We start from the raw sequence: 21,364 nt of genomic DNA, 5'->3' as shown, positions 1-21,364 counted from the left end.
AATAGAGAAGAGTATTAATAGCCCTAATAAAAGTATTTAGTGATTTTATATTGAGTCAAAGGGCTGTTATATGCATATGTGCATAAGTGTGGAAAAATTATATAAAGCAGTGTTTTCTTTAGAAAAATAAGTACCGTAGTTAAATTTGGGGGACATGTAAATGGTTACTAGTATATTTTGGTGTCTCAAAAGTGAAGAGTTAAAAAAATCTACAAAATACACCAGCTACAGCCTCCTGCAATCCTAAAAACACCTTTATCAACCTTATAGCCCCCCAATATACCAGGCCCCCTACTTTTTACCCAATTTACAACACTTTTAAAATTTTCACCCCAAAAATGACGTTGTTTTTAGGGTGTTTTAAGTGTTTTTTTTTTTTTGCCTTATAAGTCAATATCCGAAGGGTTCTGAATCGAGTCCCCACATTTGTACCCCAAAATAGAGCTTTTGTACCCACGGGCAAACGCAGGAATTTTAAAGGGGGGTTTCCAAACTGTTGATTTTTTTTTCTTTTTAAAAAGCAAATATATATATGATGTATATATTGTATCCCCAGCAGCACATAATCTGAGATAGTGGCTAACTCGGACTTCAAGCAAGAGGCTTTTATAGCACATAAACAACAAATCAATAATATTCCCCATTAATTCTTTCCTCTGTCACATACAGCAGCACACACACTGTGTCACACACGGCAGCAGCACACACCCTGTCACACACGGCAGCAGCACACACACTGTCACACACGGCAGCAGCACACACACCCTGTCACACATAGCAGCAGCACACACACCCTGTCACACATAGCAGCAGCACACACACTCTGTCACACACGGCAGCAGCACACACACCCTGTCACACATAGCAGCAGCACACACACCCTGTCACACACGGCAGCAGCACACACACCCTGTCACACACGGCAGTAGCACACACACCCTGTCACACACGGCAGCATCACACACACTATGTCACACACGGCAGTAGCACACACACCCTGTCACATGGCAGCAGCACACACACTGTGTCACACACGGCAGCATCACACACACTATGTCACACATGGCAGCAGCACACACCCTGTCACACACAGAAGCACACACCCTGTCACACACAGCAGTGGCACACACACCCTGTCACACATAGCAGCAGCACACACTCCCTGTCACACACACAGAAGCACACACAGCCACACACACAGAAGCACACACACCCTGTCACACACACCTTGTCACTCACAGCACACACACCCTGTCACACACACCTTGTCACTCACAGCAGCACACACACCTCTCTGTACAAGTGACTTACTTCCTGCATCCAAGGAGTTAATCATTAGGAGTCTGAGGCAGTAGAATAATATGGCACCTGCATTAAAAAAAAAAAAAGTATTGGGACTCCCAGCCCCCGCCGCCTGTCTGCCCTCCCCACAGCAGTAGAATAGCAGTAGCAGTAGAATATGGCAGTGCCAGGGGGGGGGGGGGGGGGGGCAGGGGGGGGGGGGGGCAGGCGGCGGGGGCTGGGAGTCCCAGTATTTTTTTTTATAATGGTGCCAACCATTCACGGTGTCGCGGTGCCTGCCTGGGAACTGGCTGGGAGGGGCTTGCGCGCTGCAGCTCCCCCTACAGCCAGCCCAGGCAGTGTCAGTATTTCTTCAAAAAAAATAAAAAATTGTTAAGCAGCGCTGCTCGCCGGGTCGAACAAGGGGGGTTTCCAGGGACTCGGAAACCCCCCCTGCATGCGCGGGTGTTTGCACCTAATTTCGCCTGTCTCTGGGTGGAGAAACTTATTCGCCTGTTATTGCCTATGGAGTTTTCGCGCAGGGGAAAGCGCCCTGGAGTTGATATGGGCGAAAAGCGGAGAACAGGCAAAAACTTTTTGCCAAACTGGACTTTTCGCCTCTAACTGAATACACCCTTATATCTGCAGGATGAAGGTGAGCAGTTAGAGGACCTATGGTGAGTATCCAGGGGTAGGAACCCACACCCAAAAAAGGACATTCTGTATATAGACGAGTATATAGGAATTTGTGGTTGATACATACACATATAGGACACTGTGATGCATAAAGTGATATGGAAACAGTGTTGCGAGATAATATATTACGTTTGTGATGATACAAACAGGTGCATAGATGGGTCTCCGTATATACTGTAGCAGACATGCATCATCGCAATTTGAGTCCATGTTAGTAACAACCCTTGAGTAGCCAGGTAATCAGCGCAGCAACAAATCATGGCAGAGAGGACTCGGCTGAGTTTTTCTGATTGGCTTCTTGCATTGCAGGGAGCCGTCTCTCTCATGCAGGTGGTCGTTCTCAGCCATAACCTGTTCTTTCATTCTGACTATTCTTCGGTGTGACTTTTGTCTGACCTTGGCTGCTCTCCACCTGTCCTGACTCCTGTCTAGACATTAACCCTGTTTCATCGCTACCTGCCCTTACCTTGATCTTAGCAAACTCCTGCTGTGAACTTCGATGACTCCTGTATTTTCTCATCCGACCGTTACCTTAGCGCCCTATGCGTGCTTCCTCCAACGTCACGTAGTTATTTGGGAAATTGTAATGGAATATGAACATACAAATATACATGATTAAGGTACTTATAGAAATATGTAAAGCAGGTGAAGACTTCAAAGTAAAGAAAAAGTTATAATGTATTATACAATCTGTGCTACATGGTTTTCTATTAAGTGTGAGATTATTATACAGTAGATTGTATTAATTAAAATCCATATTATCTTAAATGAAACTTTGCAATTGTGTACAATCTCTACTAATAGAAGTATCATTCTGCCTGTGATGTGTATCCATAAGCATATAAGGCTATTTATTTGTATTACATACATGTATAGCAGAATGTGTGTAAAACTGGCCATACATCTTAAGATTATCTGTTCAACTAGTTAGCTGATTGCAGGGGCAAACGCAGGATTTTTACAGGGGGGGTTACACACACACACGCATATATATATATATATATATATATATATATTATATACATATCCACAGGACGCAGTGTTTGTGGTACTTATTTCCAAATTGAATGCATCAATGTAAACAGCTGTTGGAAATAAGGCCCTGATTCAGAGCTGGACGCTCTGACAGAACGCTCGCTCTGAATCAGGGCCGGGCTATTTTTGTTTTTGAACGGTCTCCTGGCCGCTCGAATAGTTGTGGGTGACCACCCACAGCTATAGCGAGCGGCCAGGAAGATGGTCGCGATGGTCAAGACCATCGCGACCATCGGGCTTGTGATGAGACCCTTGTGGTAGGGTCTCGTTGCCGCAAGTCCCAGAGAGATTTCGGCTCAAACAGAGGAGAAATCTCTCCCACTGACATCACTCGTGATGTCAGTGGGGCCGGCCCCAAACGGAGGCGTTCACATGGCAACGCCTCCATTTGGGCAGCCACTCCCCCAGCCCGCCCACCAAAGGGGGCGTGCTGTCACTCAACATAGACAGCATTCCCCCTTTGGTACGAGACCCGGAGCGACAGATTGCCCATCACTATCCGGGTCTCGCGCATGACGGAGCCGGCTCCGTCATGCGCTCTGGGCCTCCATCGACCCGACTGCGAGCGCTCAACGCTCGCGACCGGGTCTGAATCAGGCCCTAAGTACCACGAGTGCCGCGTCCTGTGGATAAGTATGAGATTTATATATGCAGGCACCTGGTCACATTAACTTTTACCTGGGAGAGCCGGACCTATTGTGTTTAATATATATATATATATATATATATATATATATATATATACACACACACACACACACACACATTTACCTTGCAGCAGCTGTGGGCTGTAGACCCGATAAGGACAGGACCTGGCAGGCTGGCACCATGTCATTAGGCCGCTCCCCTAGTAGCAAAATGCTGCGATTTGCGGGTCAATCAGAAGTGGGTGAAGCAAAGTGATGCAATTCATTGGCTCAGCCTCCTCCCGATTGACCCGCGAATCAGGACAGGGCATAAGAAGATGGTGCCAGCTTTCCAGTCTGTCAGGGGGGTGGGGGTGGGTTTAGGTACTCAGAAACCCCCCTTCCGTACGCTTGTGGGTTGGAACAAAAATCTGGTAATGTATGGGATCAAATAACAATCAACCATTTGCTCCCAAATACCTGAAAACAGTCATTCAGACAAATTGGTTAAATCAAAACCATTTAACCATTACCAGCCAACTAGTCTGATGGTTAGACAGGTAGGCCCTGATTCAGAGCTGGACGCTCTGACCAGAGCGCTCGCTCTGAATCAGGGCCCACCTCCATAAATATGGAGCGTACTCCTGGACGCTCGTATAGCTGTGGGTCACAACCGCAAGGCCAGGAGTGATTTTGGCTCTATCAGAGCCAAAATCACTCCCACTGACATCACTAGTGATGTCAGTGGGGCCGGCTTCTGACGGTAGGCGTTCCCTTGGGAACGCCTCCGTCTGGCAGGCACGCCCCCGGCACGCCCACCAAAGCACGCCCCCTTTGATCAGACACAACGAGCGAAGGAAAGTCCTTCGCTCGCCGCGTCTCGCGCATGACGGAGCTCCCTCCGTCGTGCGCATGCGCAGTGCACACCATCGACCCACTTGCGAGCGGACAGCCGCTCGCGAGTGGGTCTGAATCAGGCCCATAATCTTAAGGTGCACGGCCAGCTTTAGTGGCTGGAAAAAATAATACATATTGTGTCTGATTTTTAAGTCCCACATCTAGGATACCTGCTATGACATGTCTGTGTCAAAAAAAATGTCTCTATATATCACTCAAGAGTAGAAAATTAATATATTTCTTGTGTTATCTCTGGAAACTGAGTGAATAGTGAGGTGCAATATTAAATGGTCAGTAGCATATTTTCTTTGCTATTAATCACTGACATTAGCGCATCATTGTGCGCGTTTTGCCTAAAATGCTGAAAATTGGCCCTCATCTATCTCTTAACACATATCAATACGATATCACTATTGCTGGGCATACACTATGCAATTATCTGTCAGATATCTGTCCAATCTGGCTGGTTGGAATGAAAACCTGGTAATGTATGGGAGCAAATGACAGTCGATCATATGGTCTTACGCAGTGGAAAACAGATGTTCAAATTGGTTAAATTTGTGTGTTTTAACGAATTTGTCTGAACAACCATTTTTGTCTGTTTTCCAGTGTTTGTGAGCAAATGATGTATGTAATTTGCTCCCAAACATTACCAGGTTTCCATGCCAACCAGCCAGATTGGACAGATAATTGTATAGTGTATGCCCAGCATAAGAAATGTACCTAGATGACACAAAAGCTGTTCAATCGATAGACATTAGTAAGGCCTGATTACTGCCACCTACAAGATGTTGTTTATTCTGATCATGGAGGATACAGTTTATGGTATGCCTGAACGTGTTTATTCAATGTTAGTTTTTTTTTTTTCAAATTGTAATTACTGTATATACTCGAGTAAAAGCCGAGTTTTTCAGCACAAAAATTGTGCTGAAAAAGTACCCCCTCGGCTTATACTCGAGTCAAGTGTAGCGCTGACCGGACGGAGTTCAGTCAGCGCTACACACTGCCAAACACACAGCCGCTGAAGCCGGCAGCTGCGTGTTTGGTGTAATCAGCAGCCGCTGAGAGTCTGTCAGACTCTCAGCGGCTGCTGCTGCTCCCACTGCGGGAGCCATCTTCCGGCTCCCGCAGTGGGTGATGGGAGACACGTCGTCATGATGACGTCTCTCCCATGCAAAGCGGCCGGAGGAGCGGACAGCGGCGGGACCAGGAGCGGGAGTTTAAGGTAAGTGTTTATTTTTTTTAAATTCTTTACACGTCTCTCTCTACTAGGGGGGGGGGGGGGACTACAGGGGGCACTACCAGGGGGCGATGACTACAGGGGGCACTACCAGGGGGCGATGACTACAGGGGGAGATTACTCCAGGGGGCACTACCAAGGGGCATTATCAGGGGGCGATTACTACAGGGGGCACTAAAAGGGGGGATTACCACTGGGGGAACTACAAGGGGGGGATTACTACAGGGGGCACTAAAAGGGGGGATTACCACTGGGGGAACTACCAGGGGAGGATTACTACAGGGGGCACTACCAGTCGGGGATTACTACAGGGGGCACTAAAAGGGGGGATTACTACTGGGGGTACTACCAGGGGGGGATTACTACTGGAGGCACTGAAAGGGGGGATTACCACTGGGGGCACTACCAGGAGGAATTACTACTGGGGGCACTACCAGCTGCTGCCATTTCCCACACTAGGCTTATACTCGAGTCAGTAAGTTTTCCCATTTTTTGGGGGTAAAAGTAGGTACCTCGGCTTATATTCGGGTCGACTTATACTCGAGTATATACGGTAATTCTTCATGTATTACTGAAGTTGGAAAAAAAAGGATATTGGACTGAAAGATCTAATTATCAAGTAAGAGGGAAAAGGCAAAGAGGAAGACAGAGAGACCGAATGTAAGTACACACAGTTGCCATCAGCAACCGTGAGAGAAACAACGTGGATTGGGGAATCTGCAGCCAACATTGTATTCGTACCAGGTGGTACATTGGAGTTTTTGATTAGGGTTTTAGTAGAAACAGGAAGGGTGTCACTATAACTCGCCCATACAGAAAATAAATAGTATGTATATGCGTATTTTAAATCATACATTGGCTCCCCCGGTAACATCCCCAAAACTGCCCACTCTGGGGTAAATGGAACATAGTCGATCAAGTGTTGTTCTGCATGTTGTCAAACCAAGTACCAAAAAGCCTGTCCTGAGACCTTCAATGTGGCACGAAATGTCATCTGTGGTGGACGTGCTTAGCCGGCCGGATCGCTGCTCATCTGGAATGACTGTCCTGCCGTTACCAAACCCAAACCTGCTTCTGTGACATGGCGTTACCACCGTACACCTCGAAAAGAATTTCAGCTGCTATTTTCCCGGGCAAATTTTACGTTTGCACTTAGACACAAATTGCTCAAACTCTGAATGATATCCCAAAAGTGTATTGCTAAAATTTTACAATATTAGCCCCTTGTATATTTTTAAAATGCTCCCCCCCCTCCTCCTTCTTGCACATTGACTCATTATTATGCTCCCCATACGTTCTGGATCTTTATTATTTCCCTCCAATAAACTGTATTTGTAATAATTGTATGTGGCCCCTATATTTTTATTATGATGCCCTGTCACCCCATATTTATGTTATAATTTTGCCAGCACCTATTGCCCCTTAATGTTCTGAAGTGTAGTGGTTTGAGTATTTACCTACCTACACCGGGAGGTAGTTTTAATCCCGGCTGTCGAGATACCGGAGCTGAGAATGCCAGCACGATTCCCGACACCAGTCAGAACCCCGGAAGTATTTGGGTTAGGTAGTGGGGGGGGGGCTTAGGTGTAGAGTGTGGGGAGGAAGGGTTAGGATTCTCCCAAGTATAACAATACCTTACTGTGGCTGGTGTCTTATCATATAGTTGCAAATGTATGCAACTGAGATCTCTGCATTGCTATTATCAGGTAGAATGTAAGGTGTAAATTTACTAAAGTGAGAGTTTTTAGAATTGGAGATGTTGCCCATAGCAACCAATCAGATTCTAGCTATTCTCTTCTAGAAGGTGCTAGTTAAATGATAAGTAGAATCTGATTGGTTGCTATGGGCAACATCTCCATTTCTAAAAAAAAACCTCTCATTTTAGTAAATATACCCCTTTAATCATTTTAAAATCGATCAACATTGATGTTGTTTCTGAAGCTAAATCACACATTTACTAATACTTAAAAAACTAAATAATATATGGTCTGTTAGTAAATGTGTTATTAAGCCCCCGAAACACAACATCGATTTTACATTGATTAAAATCAACCTTTAGTAAATACACCCCTTAGTCACTTTATGCTGGCCTATTTGCAATGATTTGCAATGTGCTGGGGAGTAATTTTTGCTGTTTTTTTTTTTTTTCCAACCCCTCCCTTACATGCACATACGTTGATTTGAGCAACTCCCATTCTGTGTATCAATACCTAAAGCGTATCAGCTTTTATACACCTGGCACAGCAGTAGAACCCAGAAACAAATTTATACATATAAGTTCTAAGACTGTTTCCTCATGACGGTATACCGTCATTGTACATGGGTGGTGGAAAGCAGCCTCCAACACCGGTTATTAGGAGTTACATATAAGGGGCGGCAGCCTATTTATTTTCTGTGGGACGATGTTACTAAATAATGGTCATGGTGAGTCGCAAGTTAGGTCAATGGTATTTTCGGGGGTTCGACCGCTGCATACCGCCCATAGGGTGAATGAAATTATATTCATGTATTTAGTAATGCACATGAAATGTTTATTTCTTGTGTTTTGTAAATAAGGGCGGGATTAAATTGTACGTAACCAGCGGTTTTGGTTGTAAAAATTTTTCTCAGGGGAGATTAAACAACATAAAACCACTGCAAGCCAACCTGCCGTACCTGTAATTACTCTCTCCATGCAAATGCACATAACACACTATGAAAGAGAACATTTATTACAGCTAGGTGTATGGAGGAGTTTTGCAACACTCTAATAATAGGTACGTAATCTAATATCCAAAATGTTTGGAATTTGACCCTTTTCTATTATTATCACAATCAATCAAGTATGAAGAAATCAATTATCTTCCTATTGACTTATATTTTTTTGTGTCAGACGTGTTAAAGAGTGTAGATCGAGGAATACAGCAACCATAGAATAGTGCAGAGACTCCCAGTAAAGGTGCATACACACACAACGATTTTTTGAACTATTATAGATGACGATATCGTTTATCATTCAATCGTTGAAAAAATCGTTCACTTTCTGAGTTAAAAACGATGAACGATTATTGTTCATGCCCGTTCACGTTTGTAGTTCAGTCAGACTGACCAACGCAACGATTTTCAGCAAGGGAATATGTAAAAATCGTTTGTAGTTCAAAAAAATCGTTAATTATATTTAGTAAATGAACGATTTTAGTAAACGATTTTCGTTCATTTTTCCCTTGAAAAAATGAATGAAAATTGTTTACTAAAATCGTTCATTTACTAAATCGTCGTGTGTGTATGCAGCTTAAGTGAAAGAAGGGTGAATTTGCAGTAGCACTTAGATGTACAGCTCAGGAGAGCTAAGCTTTTACATTACAGGACCATAATTACAATTAGGCTATTCCTAGGGACACTGGCCTAGTACAAGATCCAGCAGTCATTAGTGCAAAGATGCAAAAAGGAAAATAAGTCTGACCGATGTCCACTTTCCGATTAACGAATATAAAACGGCACATGCACTTATCTTCACCGGCCGATTTATGGCAAACAGTAAACATGCCTTGTAGGAATAAATGCAGAGATCGCCATAGAGAGCGACATAGCGACTGCTTGAACGGCTTTTAAAATCGATTCATGAGGACAAGGCGCAACGTGATTTAAAAATGTGTCTATCCACAACAATCTTCACATTCATTGCTACAATGCTCATTTATCTGTTTTTGTTGTTATGTTAAACGCCAAGGTGAAGTTGAGTGGTGGGGCTGTATCCAGAACGCATAGTGCTTTACTGTTAAACATGCATACAAATGAAATTAAGGAAGCGTAATAAAATGAGATAAAATTTCAAATGTTTTCGGTCAGCCCACTTTTTTTTTAATTCATAATTTTGGCTATTTTCAGATGATATTATAAGCATGTCGTGCAGAATAAATAAAACATACATCCGTTGGAATTGCTGCAATATATATTTTAATTCAAAGTGAATTTAGACAATAATACACCATAAATTCATATTTTTGACACTCACCAAAATAGTTACCTGGAAAACCCGCTTTTTGTGACAAAGTACAGAAGCCTTGGTCACATTGAAAATCACTGAGAACTAGAGAGAAATACTATCGCAAACTGTAACGAGACATACATCCATACAATGTTTCCCAGTCCTCATATTAGAATATTGCACAGTGCAATTGCTACATGGCAAACTAGTGTAGCATAAAAATCAAAAAGCCCAACAAAAAAAAAAGAGAAAATTAAAACAAATAATGATTTAAAAAAAAAAATTAACAGCAACAAAACTACAATTTATCAAACAGTAACAATTCAAACTCTGTAATCAAATTAAAACAAAGCTGGATTTCTAAACAAAACAGTCCTACAACTTGCAGTATGAGTTAACTTTTACTTGATGCAAGCCAAAATAAAAATCACAAGTATAGCAGTAAATAGTTAATTAAAAACCCAAACCAAATCAGTTAGTACAGTAGCATACTTAAAAACACCCTGAATGAGTTAATATCTAAATACAATGAACTTGTATAAAATAAATAGCAAATTGTTTATGAAGAAGCACCTCTGTGCACACTCAGTGTTTTATTTAAAAAGGGGTGATGGGGTTCAAAAAAAAAAAAAAAAGGAAACAATAAGGTTTGAGGAGACTTTATCCAGGAATAAAGTAGCCCAGTGATCAATGCTAAGCACCATAATAGCCATCAATGCAGTGTGACTGGTGCGGTAATGAGAAAGATGGCATTACCATCTACCCCTCATGTACATACGGTCACCCACCAGGGGAAAGTTAGGGTTCCACTGTAGGGAAATGGATATTTGGCTAATTAAGGGGGGCTCCCAGTGCTAGATAAATTGATTTATACACATGTGGGTCAATCCAAGTAGGAGCAAATTGCCGTTGGACTGGCATAGAAACGCAGTCAACGGCATGGTAATTCGCCCTCCTTCGCTGCCCAGTCTCACCCCGGATTCACATATTTCTGCTTGCAGCCCTCTGGGGCTGCGAACAGTCGTGTGCGAGTCCGGAAGTACGGCAATACAGCCGCACTTATTCGCGGGGGTGAGAGCATCGCCCCTAATTGGGTTGACCCCATGGTCTCCAATAACAGGCAAAACTATGTTGCTGGGGAAACAAACAAACAAAAAAACAAACTACTGGACTTTTACAACCAGAAGAAATACGTTTCCAGCATTGTTTTTCTTCAGCTTTTAAAAGAACAAATAAATGTAGTGGACCAATTAGAAATAAAAGTGAGATGGCAAACCCATAGGTACCAGCTGTGGCAGAACTGCAAGTCCCAGCGCCAATACATAAACATACAGATGGACTGCCAAGCGTTAGGTGGCCCTGCTTTCTCTGACTACATGAGGCGGCCCAGATAACACATTAAAATGTAACCCTTTCAATGCCAAATTAGCAGTAGTCACACGTTAAGACCATGCAGGATTACAGATAAATCTCCAATGAGCTGCAGTGTAGATGCTATTATTCCAATTTCATTACAATGTGGTGCGTACACACGGTCAGATTTAACAGGACGATAAGAATAATAACGATATCGATATTTAGTTATCGATCATATCGTCCTGTTTTTGGGCCCTTCCAACCCCATAAGATGGTCGATACGCCGGCACGGATGGTCGATATCAACCATCGCCCCTTCATGCAGGCCAACCTGGTCGATATAGACCAGGTTAGCCTGGTTACTATAGGAACCCGCAATAGTCGATCGCAGGTCGTTATAGTTGTTTGGGGGTTGGTGCATGTGCTGGATGTTCGATATCGAACATCCAGCACATGAAGGACGATCAGACAACGATATCTGATCGCTCCGTGTGTACAGAGCTTTAGTCCTATTCTTAAGAAGTAATGATCGCTCTACAGTGATAAAATGCAGTTATAAGTCTTAGGGATGTAACTAGGGTGGTGCGACCAGTGCCATGGCACAGGGGCGCTGTTTGGGCCTGTCAATTTTCCGGTTTATTATCATTCTCACTTGTAGCTTCTTCTTCTGTTATCCCCAGCATCTCCTGGCCTCCCCTATCTCTTCCCTGGGCCTTCCCCATGAGGCTATGGCCATTTTTCAGGTGCATTATCCTATGTCCCTATTTAAAAAATTGGGGTGCTATTGCTCTCTCTGGCACAGGGCACCAAAGTCTAGCTACGGCTCTGATAACCCTATAATTGTTGGTCTCCTAGACCTGGTCAGGGATAAGGCTACTGCGGTGCTTTGAAAGCGCTTGGAACATTCAGAAAATGAAGTTCCGCTGAATACTTTAGCACTTCGTGTGCACGGGGCCCTAAGGTGGTGATTCAATTGTTTTATCGCGCCCGATCTCCCACCTAAAATGAGGGGAGATAGGGGGGAGATATATTTGTTTATGGGCGCCCATACTTTTTCATGCCCAAATAGACTGGGTTTAGCCACGTAAAACAGCTAAACCCATCTAAAGTCCAGGTTAGCCAGCGCCCAAAACCACATTTTTGCTTTCCACCTCAGGAGGGTGCGTCCATTACTCACAGCCATGGGTGAAAACAATTGAATCGCCCCCCTAAAGTTGATGAAAGGTTTGCTTCACATGTCCATAAGACTACTCTGCATTCACAGCAACAAACTGTTGGCCAAATAGTTATATGAACCCTAAATTTCTGAGTGGTCACAGTGCATTTAATGCACCATTTGTGCCGCAGACCAGCCTCCTCATAGGCACCCGTGTGTATAAGACAGGTATTTTCTGGATCATGAGCCTGACTGACTACACTCATGAAAGGGCAATACTCTGTCTCTTTACTACATTAGAATAATGCCACACAGTGGTGGTAAACGGTATTGCAAGGGATGAAAGGAAGCAGGAATTCACAACACAGTGCTAGTGTACTCTCCTTAAATAACAAAATGGATTCTGTTCAATACTTATTTTGTGCATAATGAAGGCAAGTAAAAAAAACAATGTTCTAGAGCAGTGTCTCTCATATCTGACCTCAGGGACGGTTCATGGGCACGTGTTCCAGGTCTCTTCACAGGAACGCAAGTAAAATAACTAGCGCCACCTGCAGATCTCTTACAGTGTGGCAGGTATCAGGTGCACCAGCTAGGAGATGTGGTAAGCATGCACTGCTAGCGGCCCCTGAGTAACAGATTAGCCAAACACAGCCCAAGAGCACGTCGTGTGGCCATCACTTACTCACAGTGAAAGTGGCATTTGTTGGCTAAGCCAATATTAGCGAGTGGATCCTAATCATTCACTAGGAACAAGCGACACCAATGAGAAAACAGGTTCTCAATGCCTCACTCACTGCCTCAGCTGTGTGGAGAATACAGGTACATTTCCCTCACAAGCCATCTTTATTTGGATTACCGGCAAGGCTGCATGAATATACTGTATGTTATAGACATGCAGATGTGTCCTCACTCATCTTTGCTGCAGTCACGTCAAACAGACACTCGTGGCGCGACTGGTCGCGTGAGCCTCTACTAGCGCCTTGCGTCTTTTGTGCCGAAAATGCATCTAGGACGCACCAGACAGATATACAGGTGTCACATATCCAAGTAATCAGCACAGTCTCCTGGTGCGTCCTAGTCGCATGGCATTGCCACTTAAGCTGGGTACACACTTCAGTCGATATGTCGTCCGATCCGGAGGATCGGGCAGACACATCGTCCAGTGTGTACGAACTACTCGCTCCCGTTTGGTCATCAGTCGCATCGTCAGATCGGACCCTACATGCAGCTCAATCCGACAATCCCATGCAGCGGGATGCGGCTGGTGCCGACGTATCGGGCACCGGATTGTGTTAAGTGTACCGGCCGCCCGATATGTCAGCCCGTCGGCGGTGTAATCCCATCATTAAGTGCGTACCCAGCTATAGGCCCGTATTCAATTAGAAGCGAAAAGTCAGTTGCTGGACTTTACGCAGTCATCGCTGGTTTTGGGTGCAAAAAAGTATCGCGCTCGTCCCCGTATTCAATTCCAAATCAGCGAAAAGTGGACCTGGCGAAACCTAAATCGGCGAAAAGTTCTGTCAGTTTTGGGGAAATCAACCTGATACCCCCGAAAAGATGCACTGACATGGGGGATCACTCTGAATACCCCCGCTGAAGATATTTGGCCACTTTAAATGGTCTCAATAGGTGCTATTTTGCGTGTTTTAAAGTGAAGAATAGCATTTTGGAGGTTTTTTGGAGAAAATAACTAGTCCCATCAAATTTGGGGTACATGAAAATGGGTGCTAGCATATTTTGAAGTTGCTATTGTGACGTTTTAAAAAAACATGAAAAATCCACCTGCTGCAACCGCCTGGGGCATACTTGGGGACCCCCCACAAGTCTAATTCGCTAGTTTTTAACTTTGTACCCCAACTTTTGTTTTTTTTTTCACCCCCAAAATGAAAGTACTTTTTTGGGGTGCTCGTAATAATTTTTTTGACACAGTTTACCTTTGGGGGGCTGTCCAAAGGGTGCTGGGTGGTTTTCCCACGTTTGCACCCCAAAACACCAATTCTGCACTTTTTTACGCCTGCTATTCATAGGCGAAACTTATTCGCTGTGTCCATTGCATAGACTTTCCGCCTAGGTGAAAAGCATTTGGAATTGAATACGGGGATAAGTGGAAACCGGCGAAAAATGACGTCATCTGCGAAAAAGTATCGCCTAAACGGATTGGTCCCACCAATATCCACTGCTCCTAAATCTTTCCTTGTCTGCCATAAAGATGCTATGGAGCCATCAGAACCTGTGTGTCGTTTTGCAGCATGAAGTTCTAGTGTCAGCTGTGGACTATGATGGAGTATTTGTCTGCTGCAGATTAAACATGAACACACAACAACTTAATCACCAGTAACTGCAGACAACACAATTAGGCCTTGTCTGAATGATCTATTACCCCATGAAGCATGTAGTAACCCTTTAGGGATAGTCCACACCAGAACCTCATGTTAGTGTTGGAACCCTATGAACATTTTAGGTGTTAAAAAGTCCTTTAGCAGACCACATTCTCCTTCACATGCTGCACTGTTTTCCTACCAGCTCTGCTGACTGCTGCTGAAACGCTGCCTGTTGTTACCCACTGCCGAATGTTAATGACAAAATAAAGTTTCTGCCAAGACTGTTATGGTGCTTTAATTAATGTGGATTAACAGGCTAAAAGGGCAGTAATTCTGATCGCTGGCAGCTTACGGTTTTCCTGACCATCAGCACCTATATAAGGAGAGTCATGTAAAACCAAGCGTTCTTTATAGACCGTGGAGTACGTGCTATATATTGGCTTCATTTTTGTTAGGGACACTTTTTCCGTTTCCTATTGATAATAGACAATGTTGCGCCTTTGAATTTTATCCAGCTTTGCAAATGTCTAAAGTGCGGTTTACATTGGTAGAGCTATACAAATCATACAGATAATACATATATACAGTTTAGCCAGATTACAAATACTCAAGCGGTGAAGCTCAATATATAAATGTACAAACAGCGGTTCATTCACTTCCGCATGGCTGCAGCCAGGGGGCGCCGTACTGATACATGGCAGAGTGTCAGAAGTTACTTTGTTTTTCATGACTGTTCCTCTTAAGCGCCTGCAGTATTAAAAACCTGTCATTTCATGGTTTCAAGGACATGTTTGCACTTGGCTATTGAATCTTACACAATCACAATCCTTGGACACACTACAAACACTATTAGCACCAACAATCGTTACAACTCAAGTCTCTTGTTTAATATTCAGAACACTGGGTATTGGGGTCCTATGTCCTGTGACACCTGCTATGAGACATTGGAGCAGTGGATATGGCCTTCCCGATAAGTGGCTCAGTTACAACCATAGGGGTTTATAAAGTGCCAACAAATCAGCTTCTGTCATCTGCAAACACAGCCTGTAAAGTGACAGTTATGAGCTGATTGGTTGGTACTTTATCGCTCTCCAAGGCTTAGTACACAGACCATAGTGCTACAAAGGCTGCATCAAACCTCCTGACTGTCCTGAGACTAGATACAGCAAAACAAGGCTTTCTACAGCCAATAACAGCACAAGGTGGCCTTAAGCAGGGTACCTTCTCAATTATAACCCAACATTAGAGGGCTCAAATTAGGCCCTGTCACTATTAACGTATCCTTTTATATCGTTGCTATACAACTATGGCAATAAGGTGGCCCTTTGTGACTGTGTTGCACATTACACATACACGAGGTAAGCAAATAATACCCCCTTCCATCTCACAAGCAGATTGCTGCTGTGATCCAGCTACTATAGATGATTTAAGTATTGCAGGGGATATTCAATTCAGAGCGATGGCAGCAATGTTCCTATGGAACGCGGTCAGATGGAGACGCTCCATGGTCAATGACATCACTAATTTTCCCTAGCAACCCACAGGGGTGCACAGAAAAGTTAGTGATGCTTTCGCTACCGTGTTGAACGGCAATGTGCGCGCAGCTGAACGTCGCGGCAGCACACCATACCGAAATGAATACCCCAGCAAGTCTGCTGACAAATGACAGTTAACTAGAAAGCAGTGTGTGCATCAATACCAACCTACATAGGAAAAGCTGGTTAAGGTTATGGGTTAAATGCACAGGTGAGAAGGACCAAGGACATGTATCTGTAGAGAGATGTTGGTTCAGGGCAAACAGATGGCAGAGCAGGGACATGCAAACGAGGCTATGTCCTAGCATTGCTCCTTTCTCTGGTAAAAGAACATTATGCAGTGCTATCACTCCCCGGACACAGGGTTGCATAAAAATCAAATGTAAAAAACCCCCCAAAAAAACGGATTTATTTGATTTAAATCATTTTTTTTTTATTTAATTAGGTTTTTTTTATAAAAAAAATTTTTTAAGTAAACATTTTCAAATAAAAAACTTTTACTTTAAAATTTTTTTTTTAGAAAATTAACAATTTAAATCAAATAAATCCGTTTTTTCTTTTTTTTAAATCCAAATTTATGCAACCCTGCCCAGAGATCCATGAGACTGACAAAATGGTTGTGTGTGTGCAGAATGGCGGATGTTGGGAGTTGTAGCTCACAACGATGAAAGGCCTAAAGGCCACTTGCTCTAAAGCACTGTAAGAACAAACTGAACTATGTGACTTATGTGTAACGGATACCAGTTTAAAAATAAAAAATTATGGTTAGAATAAAGACAATCGTGTACAACTGTACAGAAATAATAGATCAGACAGTAATGTACATTTATGCATAGTGAGACTTTGCGAAGGAAAAAAACGATCTCCAGTATTAAAAAAAAATAAAAAATATGTAATGCTGGATTATTATTTTTTTCCCAGTTTGTGTTATTTTTTTTCATTAACAATTATTCTTTAACACTGTTGTATTTTTAGGATATTTTTATAAAATCTTGTTATAGGCACATTTTTGTTAAAACATTCATTAAATAAAACACTGCTTGTGTTACCACTATCTGGTGGCTCAGAGGGGGCTTTCAAAGATGACCCACCCTCCAGAATGCACCTGCAAGGGTTAACGGAGTATAGAATGATAATTTATGGATAGTTGGGAAAATGCTGTATATAGTGGTGTTAATGGATTACACAAAGTAAATGCTGAACTCCCAAATCTACCTTCAGCCTATAACATTTCATTATTCCAGTCAATGGCTGTGTGTATATATATATATATATATATATATATATATATTTATCTGTATATTAGGTTCAAAGAAAATTATATTATAAAAAGTTAAATCAAGCCTGCAAGGTACATTTTTTTAAATGTATACACACAACAGCAATATGAAAACATAAACAAAAATTAACTTACATTAATACACCCACTTATATGCAGTAATGAGCTCAAAATTTATGGAGATAAAATACTGATGCATAAAACACACACCCCAAAAATAATATACGCAGTTAGGATTCATAATTTACAATACAGTAGTTACATAGGACACGCCAAACATAAAAGTAAACTAAAAAAATTTACGAAAAAAATCAGAATAAAGCCCCCACTACACTTTCATATATAATTAGACTCATAACAGAAGTAAGGCGACTAAGTATAAATGGGATATGAAGCTAAGTTCACAGCTATCAAAAGTGGCGTCTGTTATATATAGCAGCTTATCTAGTATACATTCAAGATAAATGACAGATTTATTACTTGCCCAAAGCTAAAAACATTAGTCTTAATACCTTTTTCTTAAAGCCCACCACTATACTACAGTATAATTTAGGTCTATGCAAAAAAAAAAAAAAAAAAAAAAATAATGTAGCTACCTTTTTTTTTTAAATTTCATTACAAGAAATGAATGATTTCAAAAGTCTTTGGTGCAGATAAATTAACTCGATATGGACGATGCACAATTTAGAAACTGGAAAATAAAAAATATTGAAATATGCACATAATTTCATGTCCCTGACGGAATGTATTAAATAAGCAGTCACCACTCAAAAAGTAAATATCATGTAAAAAGGAGCCTTTTAAAATTGATACATGCATAAAATGAAAGCTAAAATTGCACACGCACAAAGATTAAAAATAAAAATATCACATGTTGTCAAACTTCTATAGTAAATAAATCTTGATACAATTCATTGAATACTGTGTGGTTTGCCCAACCATGGTCACATGCTTGTAATGGTAACCTCTTCAAAATAATAACTTCTACACTGGTACGACACTATAAAAATCCAGCCAATTGGACAAATGCTGTGACAAAAAGATAAAAAAAAATAATAAAAAAAAATATATATATATATATATATATATATATATATATATATATGAAGGATCCACTTAGACGATATTGCAGTTCCTGTCGACTGTGATTACCAAAAAACGTGCAGCCAGCGTTAATTCTAAGAAAAATAACCTCGAGAAGCGTTATCAGGCTATGTGACGCTCGCTAAATATCTATGTCATTCTGAAAAAACCAGACACTATAATTCATCTACAGCAAAAAAAACATGCTGCTCTGTTGGTAAGGAAAACACCGAAAACCTAAAATCATACCACACAACCAAACAAAACAAATTAACAAACCTCTATCTGAGCAAATACTCAAGTTATTCGAAAAAATAGATATTTATATATCAGCAGATTTGAAGTTTAAGTGCTGAACTTGACATTAATATATTAAGTAATAACATTAACAACCTCAAATATTTAAGGCACTATGTGTGGGAACAGTTTACAATGCAGCTGATTATTAGGACGACAACATTGAATAGCAAGGTCTAGGCAACTTTTTTTTTTTTTTTCCTTCTGCCCATGCAAAAGACACATGCAATGTGAACATCAACTCAGTAGCCAAGTGACCCAACAATGAAACACCAAGACGTACAGAACACAAACTTACACAAGTACACTGTACTACTGACATTATGTGCATCTGTTGCGCTAAACCTGTACACTGAATGGCTTCCCGAAAACGTGTCTTGCACTAGTTAGAAGGCAATTGTATAAAAAAATAGCAGGAGAGATAGTGAACTTCTTCTCCTGTAAGTCACCTGTCTAGAGTTACTATAGAAGAGAGCAGGACCAGAGACAATTTATACCAAATGTGCAAAACACATTAAAAGTGATTTTTTTTTTTTCTTTTTCAATTTTTGTTTTTCTTTAAAGCTCAAGATTGTTTCAAATTGCACCCAAGTCTACATGATTCAAAAAATATTTTCCGTTCTCTTGTGCCATGGCAAACGTTTTATTAAAAGCCATGTGTTTTGTTTTTTTTATATTGATTTTTATTCATTCTGATTCAAAGTAACTGTTTGAATCGTTGAGCTTCCCCTACGGGTTCTTGAGTTCTCACATGTACGGATACTGGTTGAGTTTTGTTGGGCTCATTGGGAATCCCGTGAAAGCAGGGGAGGCAGCGATGTACGAGTGAGATGGGAAAATGGGTTTGTATTGAGTCTGGTGGATGGTTGGAGAAGGCAAAAGCCTGGGGTTGATGCCCACTGCGACTTGATGAACAATGCCGCTTGGATGCGACAGATTGTAGGCCGGGTGCTGTAAAATCGGCCTTGAGGTACAAGGAGAGGCAAGGAGGTGGGCCACAGGCGCTGTGCTCAGCGTAGCGGAAGCTGGGTAGGAAAGTAGAGCAGGCTGCCCTCCAAGATGTGCATGCACTGCGCCGTGATTAGGACTCCCGTGCTGAAGGGTGAAAGGATGATTGGTGGGTGCAATGAACGCTTGCTGTCTCCTGTGGCCGTAGTTTCCGTTCCATTCTTGATGTCCAGATCCGAAATGTTGCACCTGCCAGAAAGGAAATATTTATAGGACGATGTGACATGCACAGTTTAGGGAAAAAATAGATAAGTTTTAGTCATTGATATTAAATACATTTGCGGTTTGCTTTCCTTTTTTTTCTGTGGGTGATTCAGGAAAACTGCACTTACACGAGCAGATGCTTATATAGGTCTTATGGACTGTATTAACGCAGTTAAGGTCTAAGAGAGTGAGTCAGACAGCAAGTGTGCGTTTGCATTCACTGTAAAGATCTCCACAAACCTCTCAGTCATTTTATACAAGAAGCCGGGTCAGACTACCCAATCCCAGACTTGACCCTATGTATGACAACGTGATATAGCTGCACATACCTGACTGAAGCTCAAAGGCTGCTGCTGCTGGAATGCTGATGTAAGTTTTTGCTGGCGGTTCCCAAGGGCCGTGGGATGGTTCTTTCTCCCCGGAGCTGACCGACCTTTTATTAGTGGATGGCAAGTGACATCTGGAAAACAGAATTGACATTAACCCACAGGGCCTTAAGATAAGACGACCAGATCTTTAAAATTATTTTTTTTAGCTTTACTATGTCATTACCTTCTGCCTATGTAGTTAGAACCTCATTTAATCATGAGAGAGCAATTTAATCAAAGGACTGTTTGTGAGCTGCTGTGTGCTGGCTCCCTCCCTGCAGGAGAGCTGGGAGGTATACAGAGTGCCAACCTGAGAACTTCCTACATACCTCAAAGCTCTCCTGCTGTGCAGGGCTGGATGGAGCCTGCCAGCGAGAGAGCGGAGTGTGCTGAACAAAACACCCACTCCCAAGCGAACACAAGGCACTATGCGATAAGACCCAGGTGACAGATTTGCTTTACATACATTCCACAAATAAACATTCTATATGGAAACCTGTCTAATACCGTAGTCCTGCAACCTACGGTCAATGCCAATGGCGTGACGCAGTGTGCCATCTTGCGCACAGACAGGAAAATGAACTGGCAGTCATGACAAGGCTAATTCGCACACAGACTCTAGTCCGCAACCAATGAGCAGGCTTGTAACCGACATTGTGCTACTGAAAACTAAACATAATTGGATGTAAGCTTTGCAATGTAAAGTAGCCTAATCATACAGCATTGGCAGAGCCGTAACTGGACTTTTTGGTGCCCTGTGCCAGAAAGAGCATTGGCGCCCCCCTCATTTCTCAAAGGGACATAATGCACCCAAAAAAGGGCCATGGCCTCATGGGGAAAGGCCAGGGAAGAGATAGGGGAGGCCAGGTGATGCTGGGGATGCAATAAGAGGAAGCTACAAGCAAGAATGATAATAAACAGAAATTTGATAGGCCCAAACAACGCCCCCTGACCAGTGGTGCCCTGTGCGATGGCACCCCAGAGCGTACCCTATCCACCTTAATATTGTCAA

The 21,364-nt window shown here is 42.4% G+C and overlaps 1 protein-coding gene across 1 annotated transcript in view; it reads right to left on the bottom strand.

The window, feature by feature from the left end:
* Positions 1 to 9,688: 9,688 nt before the first annotated feature.
* Positions 9,689 to 21,364, bottom strand: part of HIPK3 (homeodomain interacting protein kinase 3) — a 115,583-nt gene continuing 103,907 nt past the window's right edge. The window contains exons 15-16 of the mRNA XM_088470445.1: positions 20,314 to 20,444; positions 9,689 to 19,969 (exon numbers count right to left, since the gene is read on the bottom strand). Of these exons, the coding sequence (XP_088326571.1) occupies positions 19,520 to 19,969; positions 20,314 to 20,444 (581 nt within the window). The 3' untranslated portion in view covers positions 9,689 to 19,519. The remainder of the gene's footprint in view (positions 19,970 to 20,313; positions 20,445 to 21,364) is intronic.

This window comes from Taudactylus pleione, unplaced genomic scaffold, assembly GCF_031769625.1.
Source record: "Taudactylus pleione unplaced genomic scaffold, aTauple2 ptg000100l, whole genome shotgun sequence".
NCBI classification, from domain to species: domain Eukaryota; kingdom Metazoa; phylum Chordata; class Amphibia; order Anura; family Myobatrachidae; genus Taudactylus; species Taudactylus pleione.
Note: the sequence above shows the minus strand (reverse complement) of the source record. Positions and strands in the feature narration are given on the sequence as shown.